Here is a 9,871-nt window from a genome sequence, read left to right on the forward strand (position 1 = left end):
CCAATTTGTTAAGTTGTTGTAGTATTACATTCCATGTTTTTCACTTTACAAAAGAAAATGGGTTGGATATCATATAAGTATTTCCCAAAAACAGATTGTGTTGCATGTTACAACAAACCAAAAAAATGTGCAAAAGTTGGGAGAACTAAATTTTACAATTAAATTAGGTAGGAAATTAAAGATAGAAATCTAAATAAATTTTGTAAAGTTTAGTTTTTTGCTTAGGTAGGAAATTAAATTAGATAATTTTACAAGTACTGAAAAAAGAATTCAAAATAGTTAAGTTTTACAATTTTTGAAAATAAAAAATACCCTCTCACTATATTAGTAGAGTAATTTTTTTTTCATAAATATAAAGGAGGGGGCTACTAGTGTGACTCCTCTCTGCGCATTACCAAGAGAGCTCTAACCCCGCTTTGGAATATTTGCCAAGATCCAATTTGTGTAGTCTTTTACTCTTTTTCACCTATGATGGGTCGCGTCACTAAAATCACAGCGAACAACTAGTAGTGAATATCTTTTCTGGAGTAGAGAGTTTGAAAAATGAACTGCCACCAAAAGTTCATTTAAGACTCCTTCATTTTTTCCTAAATATAATATCAAACGAAAAGATGAATAGTGAGATTTTATACATGCAAACGTAAAAAAAATACCGATAACAAAAATTAACAATTAATGGAGTAACTTAAATCGCAATCAAAATTCCTATAGAAATTATCGAAGAAACCACTGAAACAAACTAAACTGTAAATTTAACAAAAAAAAAAAAGTTAAAAAAAATAATATATAATATAATTTTCATAATATTTAACTATCAATAAATAAATATACCTTAAGATTATGATCATATCAATGTAGCAAGTAATGGCCCTCCTTTTGCACATGCACACCGTTAAGGAGAATGTTTTTGGCATGAGAAATTTTGGGCCACTCATTCTCATCCCTCACTCGACAATGCTTCTCAAGTTTTGTTGCATTGCTTATGTGTATAAACTTCAAAGACTTCACATTACAAAGAAAGCCAGGCAATACTCCAAGGCTTGAGCAAGACCAAAAGTATAGTGATTCCAAAACCGGCATGATCTTGATCATAAGCGGTTCTGTTTTCCACTCGCACCAATTTTCCACGCTTGTGAATTTCAGCACTTTAAGTTTCGGGTAAAGAACTCGCACTTCATCATCATCAGTATCACCAAGTACTAAACCCAAAAGCTCGGGCCCAATAAACTTGGCGCGCAAGCCCCAAAATTCGAGTGCCTCTAGAGATGGTAGTTTGGCTACAGCTGATGGTAATGTGATTAAACAAGAACAACCACAGAATACAAGCTTACGCAAAGACAATAAGGACTTAATCCATTTTGGAGAAAAGGTTTGGATTCTACCAAATTGTCCTACTCTTAAAACTTTCAACTTTGGATGAGGTTGGATACTATTAAACTGATCCAATAGGCCAATTACTAATTCCTCTTCTCTGCTTATTGGGTATATTTCTAGTTCATAAATGTTTCCTAAAGTTGTTAGATCTATGAAAGTCTTGTTGTGACTTTCCAAATGAAGAGTCAAATGATAAATTTTAAGATTGTTGCAATTCATCATTGTAGTAGTCAACTCTCTAATACTCAAGTACTTGTTGTTGTCTTGGGTATTATGTGGAAACCAATCTAGAATTCTTAATGAAGGTAAGGTGGTAATACCTTTTGGCAATCCCTCAAACCTAGAATTTTCACCCCTAATATACAAAGACCTCAAATTTACTAACTTTCCAATCCCTTCTGGTAACTCTATAGGCACTAGAAAATGAGACTCCATTCTCAAAGTTTGCAAGTTGCATAAGTTACAAAATGAGTTTGGTAATTTCTCTAAAGGGTTGTCTCCAACTTCAAGATATCTCAAATGTATTAAGTCCCCTATATTCTCTGGCAATTTCATGAGCCCACAACTTGACAAATTTAAACTCCTAAGATGTTTTAAACATAACAACATGGAGATATCAAAAGGAGCATTATTGATATTGATATCACCTTGCCTTAAAATATGAAAGGTGTGCAAGAACTTTTTGTTGTCATTACTCAATTCCAATTTAGGAAACTCAGCTTCAGATTCCATTGTTATGGTCAAATGTCTAATCCTCTGCCTTAACTTTCTCTTACTCCTCTTCTGATCAGCAACCAAATCAACAATATTAAAAGCTTCTATGATCTCACATTCTCTTTTTGTCAAATACTGAATGAAATCATGTAAAATGTCATGCATCTTACAAACAACATTATCATCATCATCATCATCATCATATTCAGCATCATTTGGCTGTTGAAAATCTTGAAAGAAAGATCGAGTTGTTAAATTCCGAAAAATACTTGCCCCTTCCTCTTCTGAGTTTAGATAACCTTCTGACATCCACATTTCAATTAGTTTTCTCTTCTCAATCAAATGATCTTTTGGATAAATGGCACAATGCAACAAACAACGTTTTCCTAAAGATGATAAATCAAGGTAACTTAGTAACAATGGACCAAAGAGATATTGTTCAACTTCACAAACATTTAACTCCCACAAATGACTACACAAAACATCTTCCCATTCTTTTCTACTTCTCTTGAAACTCATAAGACCACCCAAAGTCTTTGCTGCTAGAGGTAAACCTTTACACTTGCTCACAATTTTGATACCTATGTCTCTCAATTCTATGATATCTTCTTCATTATTTCTACCCTTAAATGCATGCCTTTCAAATATTAATTGACACTCATTTTGGCTCAATTCTTTTAACTTAATCATATTGAAAGTAATACCTCCCATCACACTTGCTACACTCTCTTTTCTAATTTCTTCAAACATATTTCTAATGGTTCCCACTTACTATAATCTTCATTCCAAACATCATCTAGCACAAGTAGAAATCTAGATCCGCCTAGACAACTCAAGATCCAATTAAAGGCTGCTTCTAAGGTTTGGAATTTTGGTGGCACAGCTAGAGATGATTCATGATGATGATGATGATGATGATCTTTAAGAAGGCTCTCAGTAATTGCTGATGCAATATTGAGTAAATCAAAAGGGTCAGAAACTGATTCTTAATTGCTTCATTATTAAATGCTAATTGTGCAAGAGTGGTCTTGCCAAGTCCTCCCATACCCACAACAGATATCACCTCTAGTGGTCCATCATGACCATGAGTAATGGTATCATTGGGCATTAGCATTTGTAACAAGGCTTTCTTATCCAAATCTCGACCATGAATTTCTATTTCATCAACAAATGAAGTAGTCTCTAATGCTCTACTCAAAACTTGATCATTAGTCACTAATTTCTCTACTAGGCCTAAAGAGCTTATTTGACCAACAGCTACATTTACTTTTTCTTCTATTTCTTCAATTTGGTGAAGAATGGCATGGTGTGAAATCACCCGCCGGCGGATTTGAACTCTAAACCTCGAAGCTATTACTCCTGTTGAGAATCATGGGGTTCCATCTTAAAACCAATTGGCAATGAGTGGAGTAGTCCATGTTCTTATATATGACTCAATTCTTTACCATTTATTCTATGTGGGACGACAATGTCCACAACAACTCCAATCAAATTACCACCGAACTGTAACATACATTAACGTGTGTATTATTTTTTTTATTTTATTACTAACTTTGTTAGCTGTGGAGGGGCCTAAGACGGCCACCTCACTCGTCTCACCTCAGAGCCGGCTAGCCAATTAAATTTAGTGAAAATACAAAAGCAAGAAGAAGACAGGGCTACTAACCTTTCTCCTCTGATTAAAATCTTTCTTGATTTAGTCATCTCATGAGAGTAGTCTTCAAGCATCTCCAACCAATCTTTAACACTTTCGCGATCGCTAGTCCATCTTCTGTTCTCGGCGTCCTGCAACACAGCTCGAATGGACCTTAGTTTACGAGTCAAATTATCCACGCGCCTTTCAACTCTCCTTTTATTATGGCTTTAAGAGGAAGAGAAGTCAGCAGTTGTACCATCACAGAAATCACAGTCTCGGCCATTGTTAGTGTTTGTTTGAAAATCTCAAGCAAGAGTAAATGTTATGCATCTCAAAAATTAGCTATATGAGTATAAAACAGCTTCACGCAAAATTTAAAAACATTATTAGACCGTTTACTATGTGAAGTTAATTTAGGCCAATTTGTGATTACCAATACATAACCATGTGATTAGTACATTAATCGACAGTTTTGTTTCTTTTTTTCCTTTGACTGAAACACTCTTTCCTACATTACTTTTAATATTATATACACATTTTCATGCATATAACCATGGTCCATGAATTGTTAGAATATTTGAGGTGTACTAACAAAATGATGAATTGCTTATTTAGAGTCGGTATTAGCATACAATGATAGGACTTTTTACTGAATTTTTAGCAAAAATTTATAATTTTATTATCATATAGAATTTTTTATAAAAATATTTTTTTTTATAAAACAACTGTAAAATAACAAAGCAAAACAATTAAAACAGCAGTGAAGCAACTAAAAATATAACCGTGGAACAACAGTATAAAGTTAACACAATACACAGTATAAAAAAGATAGTATTTTTGAAAAAAATCCTATCCTACAGTTAAAAAATAAAAAAGTTAAAAATTTTAATATGTAGTATAAAAAATCCTAATAATAATAATAAGATGGATATAACGTACTAATATGTTCGGGATCCTATAAACATAGCTTTAAAAAATGTTTATAGTCTGCTATTTGGGAGAGGACAATTAATTCTCTTACATTAGGCATGTAGGCCTAATTAACCAATAATTCCTTATAAAAAGTGTTATGCTCTTAATTAGAAAATTAATGAGTGTGACTATGGTGTAGAGAGAAAGAACACTAGTGTTTAATATACCCAAACTTTCTTATATTTGTATCTGCATAGATCAAAGAAGTTTTATAAAATTAACAATAAAATTAAAATTAAATGTTCCATCTTGAATAATATGAACATAAATTTGTATTGATTATTATTGTTGATAATAGTATGTTGTTATGTACTATTTTCAATATGTACCACATCACGTGCAAAAACCTTAATTAATAAAGTACTGTTCATCACATCCAAACTTCCAAACTTTTTAGGTTTCAAGTACTGTTCAAATTTGACACAAGCATTGATAAAGTTTATTATCATATTTGGGTTTGTGAGTAATGATTCATTTTGGTCTCAAAATGTTTGGGGGAATTTATCCTATACCTTCTATACTTTACCTTCATATAAATTACACATCCATTTATCTTTATTAATAACATTTTTATAAATAATGCACCTATATAGTTATAGTAGATATTAGAAAAAGATTAATTACTAAAAACATTTGTAATAGCTCATCTCAAATGAGCTACAGGAGCTAATATAATAGAGCTCAACTGAGCTGGAAGAGCTAAAGAGAAATGCTCACTTTGAATAGTAATATGCTAAAAGGCATTAATGTAAAATTATAAGCTAGTTTATTTGATTTGTGTTTTTTTAGAATAATTTGTTGTGTAAATATTTAAATTTAACTTTTAATTGCAAGTTAAAACTTAAATTTATTTTTTAGACAGTAATAATACATAAGTTAATTATATTTCTGTAACTTATCATATCAATTTATTATCTAAATATTAATTTTTTAATGATATATTTAAATTAATTTTTTAATAAAAAATAAAAATTTAATGATTTAGATCAATTGAAAAATTTCACATGATAATTTACTTTATATTTAATATTCAATTACTTAAATAATTCAAAAATTATAAATTAAATATTATTAACTAAGAATTAAATTTAAATATTTATTTTTAATCTGACTTTAAAATTTTAGCTTACTTATTTATTAGAAGTAGTAATTATTGAAAATGCAATTGACACGTGTTCCTTTTTAATTAGCTAGATACCAAGTTGCACACACTCGACTAACTGCAAATACTGACGTCATTATTCTAAACGACTTCTCCTTTTTTTCCTTCATTTCTTTCTTTATTCTTTAATTTCTGTGTCCAAATAACCAGTCCGTTATTAACCGTTAGAGTTAGTTAGTACCGTAACTAACTAATTCTTGATCTTGGTAACCGTTCTGTTGTATCACTGATCAGCTATATAAATAAACAAAGTCTCAAACAAAGACTCATTCTCTCATTCCATCAATTCCTCACTTTTCATCAATTCCTTCAGTTTTGATCAATTTCCCATCTCTCTCTCTCCAAGAAGATGATGATCTTCAATAATTATTGTTCATGGCTGTCGAAACCAGAAAAGATCGCCATTCTTTTCGTCCTATTCCTCTCGACAGCGGCCTTAGCCTACATCGGATCACCTCATGATCATCAAGCGCCATCGCCAAATCCTCAACCCAAACACCGATCGAGATTTTCAGACATCGTAGCCACAGTGCTAATAATTCTCGGAATAATCTTCTTCACCGTCGTCTTCATCTTGATCGATCAATACATCAAAGGCAATCTCCATTTCCACGGTTCTGCTGCGAACAACAACAATGTCGGCCCGGGGGTAGAACTTCAGGCTCAGGCTCAGGCTCAGGCTGAGGCTCAGGCTCGGGCTCAGGCTCAGGCTGAGGCTCAGGCTAGGGAGGCGCGGCAACGCGCTGAGGCGATGGTTGAGAGGTTCCGGAGGGTTACTCACAGGGAGATTAAGATGCAACTAGGGTCTGGAAGAGAAGAGGCTGATGAATGTACCATTTGTTTGGAAGTTTTCGCAGACGATGAAGTTGTTAATATTATACCCAATTGTGGTCACGTTTTCCATCCCCATTGTATTCTTGATTGGCTCTCTAATGGCAGCATTTACAATTGCCCCAATTGCAAACGCGATCTCCAACAACCACCATCATTTCCGTCTTCGAGTACTGGAAGTAGTGTTGTGGACCCAAGATTTGGAGAAGGAACTAGCAGATCAAGAGGGTTGGAGTAGTACGTAGTAGTAGAAGAAGTGGTACTTTCAAACATTTCAATTGATATTTTCTTTTATTTTCTTTATCATTACAATGTTCAGACTAGATATACTATATTCTTGTTTTTTCATCAAAGGCAAATATTATTTTGATTAGAAGGTTAACCTTTGATGATCATGATGAGTAGTACGTTGTAGTTATATCATAATAAGTTTCAATGAAAATATTATTACAACATCTTATTCTTCTTCTTCTTCTTTCAGTATAACTTTTTGCTTTTATTACTTAATCTTGATTAGTTTGTGCTTAATTAATAATTATGATACTAAACCTTTGTTTTAGTCAAATTAAAAGGGTTAGGTACGAATCTTTAATATATAATTTTGCCATTTCACGTTATTAAATTATTTTTAACTAATGTTTGTGTTCGCATGCATTTGCTAATTTTATCATTTTTTTTTTTTTGGGAAAAGTTTCTTTATATAATGTATTAAATAAATTGTGTGAGACCCGATAAAATTTTATACCAATTGTAATATATATGTCACAATATTGTATCTAGTGGTTTTATGGTACCCTTTAAGAAAAAGATAATACTATAAACAAGAAATTGCAAATAATGGATCAATCAATATTTTAAAACTAGGTTATAATTGTATTGTTCAGTTCTATATTCTCATGCTTAGTAAAGACTAAAGATCACTTCTCTGTTAGTCACATATTGCCATTGGACAATTTAACAGAAGTCCCATTTTTCATCACTTTAAATAGTTTGAGAATTTTGCTCTATTGTTTGGTGTACTATTTTTATTATTAACAAATAATAGCAATTGATATTGTATTGTTTATGCTAATTAAAAGAGACTCGATATGATCCTCCCTTTTTTTCTTTTCATTAATGACATTTTTCAAAAGTAAAACTCAGCAACAAAATAAATACCACATCACACAAGCACTAATGAGATATTAGAAACAACATTAGGTGACATTCTCCAATAATTATATTAAGTACTAGTAATACTTTTTTAAATAAAAAATTATATGATAAATTTTTCTATAATATGAATTTATTTTGCCTAATACTACAAAAATAAAAGTATACTAAAATAGTTATTTAAACAATTAATTTGAAATATATACATCAAAATTTTAAATTTAATATACATTTACAATTAAATTATCACTAAATAATATTTTAAAAAAATTACCACTAAATAAAATATAACCTTAAACTAAGAGCAATTTAGTTTCTAGATATTATTATACAAGAGCTCATTTACTTAACTGCAAAACAGTAATTAGTCGAATTCAAAAAAAAAAAAAAAACAGTAATTAGTCATTTTCGTCTACCTTTGGCGATTTGAACGAAGACCATAATCTATTAGAAAAACTCGCCGTGAAATTCCACCGCTCCGACTTCCTACCCAACCGCCCACCTCTGCTATTTTCTCTAGGCAGCACCAATAAGCTCCTGCTCCGTTCCAATTGCCGCTCAATTATCTCCTTCCTCACCCTCGCCGGTAATCTCAGAGTAAACCGCTCCGTGTTCTCGCCCGGTTGTAACAACGATACAGACCGCTGAAATAATCTTCTAGATCCACGTGTACGGCTACGATTTAAACTCTTCCTCAATTGTGAAACTTCTAATTCCGTACTACTACTTCCAGCCACGGCCACTACTCTTTCTTGAATCTCGGGTTGTTCCACGGCGTCGTTTTGGGCCTCAATATCTATCTCGGGTCGGTGTACGGACTCATCGGGTCCGGGTACGAGATTAGCCCGACAAACGGGGCAAGTAGTATGCGACTGGAACCACATATCAATACAGTCCACGTGGAAAACGTGATCACACTTGGGAATTAAACGCAGCGTTTCATCGTTTTCGAATTCGCACAAACACACGGCGCATTCCAACGCTCCTTTGCCGATCTTGAGCCCCTTTACCGTCGAATACTCAAGCGTAGGGAAAGCAGTGTGGAGCAGCGCCGCATCGAGTCCTTGCCCATTATTCCCGGCAGACCTTCCGATATTCCTGATGGGGTTGGGGCCTTGTTGTTGGTGATCATCATGGATATTGGAGCAGTGTATAATGAAGAAGGAAAATAGTGATATGAAGATGACCACAGTGAGGATGACTCCAATGATGACTCCTACCGATGTATGGAGCCCCTGAATCGCATTGGGGTCATTTTGGGAATTTCCCCGTGGCTGAGCTCCAACGAAGGGTAATAAAAACCAGGCAAAGAGAAAAGCAATAATTGAATATCTCATAGTATAATGGTTGGAGATATAAAATAAAATCTGAATAAAAGAAGTGGCTTATAATAATGGTAATCAAAAACAAGATGGAGATAAGAGAGAATAGTCGTAGATGGTGTGCCATGACCAAGGCCATACGTTTTGAGTCCTTTTAGTCCTAATAGTCAATAATAGAAACTAGTATAGTAATAAGGAGACAAGTTGATATACTAAGGCAATCTTCAATAGTAAAATTTAAAGGGAAATTTGATTTTCTATACTTAAAAAATTTTAATATTTTATTCTTAAACCAATACATTTCAAACTAAGAAAAATATGACACTTTTATCTAAAACCCAAAAATACCTCTCTCATAACTCAACCCCGTCTCTCTCTTTTACTCTGTCTGAAATAAAAAAAAAAAAAAAAAAAATTCCCCGAGTCCGATGGTGGGACCATGGGGTCCGATGGGGCCGATTTTCTCTCTCCGAAATCGCAAAAAAAAAAAAAAAAAAACATACGGAGTCAGATGGTCGGACCATGGGGTCCGATCGGACCCCATGGTCCGACCATCGGACCTGTATGTTTTTTTTTTTTTTGCGATTTCAGAGAGAGGAAAAGAGAGTGGGGCTGAGGAGGTGCGAAGTTTGGGTGGTTCGAGAGAGGGGGGCTGGGTCGAGGGTGTTGGTGCGGGTGGTGAGGGTCGGAGGTCGAAGGTCGGACGTC

The 9,871-nt window shown here is 33.5% G+C and overlaps 3 protein-coding genes across 3 annotated transcripts; 1 reads left to right on the forward strand and 2 right to left on the reverse strand.

The window, feature by feature from the left end:
• Positions 1–198: 198 nt before the first annotated feature.
• LOC115717250 (putative disease resistance protein RGA3) lies at positions 199–5,469 on the reverse strand. The gene is made up of 2 exons (XM_061116092.1): positions 832–5,469; positions 199–587 (listed from the first exon to the last, which is right to left on the reverse strand). Exon 1 carries the CDS (start codon positions 2,836–2,838, stop codon positions 850–852), a length of 1,989 nt encoding a protein of 662 aa, XP_060972075.1. The 5' UTR covers positions 2,839–5,469; the 3' UTR covers positions 199–587; positions 832–849.
• Positions 5,470–6,126: 657 nt separating this feature from the next.
• Positions 6,127–9,323, reverse strand: LOC115715627 (E3 ubiquitin-protein ligase ATL6). The gene has a single exon (XM_030644285.2). It carries the CDS (start codon positions 9,176–9,178, stop codon positions 8,240–8,242), a length of 939 nt encoding a protein of 312 aa, XP_030500145.2. The 5' UTR covers positions 9,179–9,323; the 3' UTR covers positions 6,127–8,239.
• Positions 6,208–6,927, forward strand: LOC115718105 (E3 ubiquitin-protein ligase ATL6-like). The gene has a single exon (XM_030647066.1). It carries the CDS (start codon positions 6,208–6,210, stop codon positions 6,925–6,927), a length of 720 nt encoding a protein of 239 aa, XP_030502926.1.
• Positions 9,324–9,871: the final 548 nt, after the last annotated feature.

The sequence above is a fragment of the Cannabis sativa genome, chromosome 5 (genome assembly GCF_029168945.1).
Source record: "Cannabis sativa cultivar Pink pepper isolate KNU-18-1 chromosome 5, ASM2916894v1, whole genome shotgun sequence".
In the NCBI taxonomy this organism is placed as follows: domain Eukaryota; kingdom Viridiplantae; phylum Streptophyta; class Magnoliopsida; order Rosales; family Cannabaceae; genus Cannabis; species Cannabis sativa.

Bases quoted from the DNA above. Each gene is read 5' to 3' on its own strand.
- LOC115717250 (XM_061116092.1), bottom strand. From the start codon at position 2,838: ATGTTTGAAGAAATTAGAAAAGAGAGTGTAGCAAGTGTGATGGGAGGT.
- LOC115718105 (XM_030647066.1), top strand. From the start codon at position 6,208: ATGATGATCTTCAATAATTATTGTTCATGGCTGTCGAAACCAGAAAAG.
- LOC115715627 (XM_030644285.2), bottom strand. From the start codon at position 9,178: ATGAGATATTCAATTATTGCTTTTCTCTTTGCCTGGTTTTTATTACCC.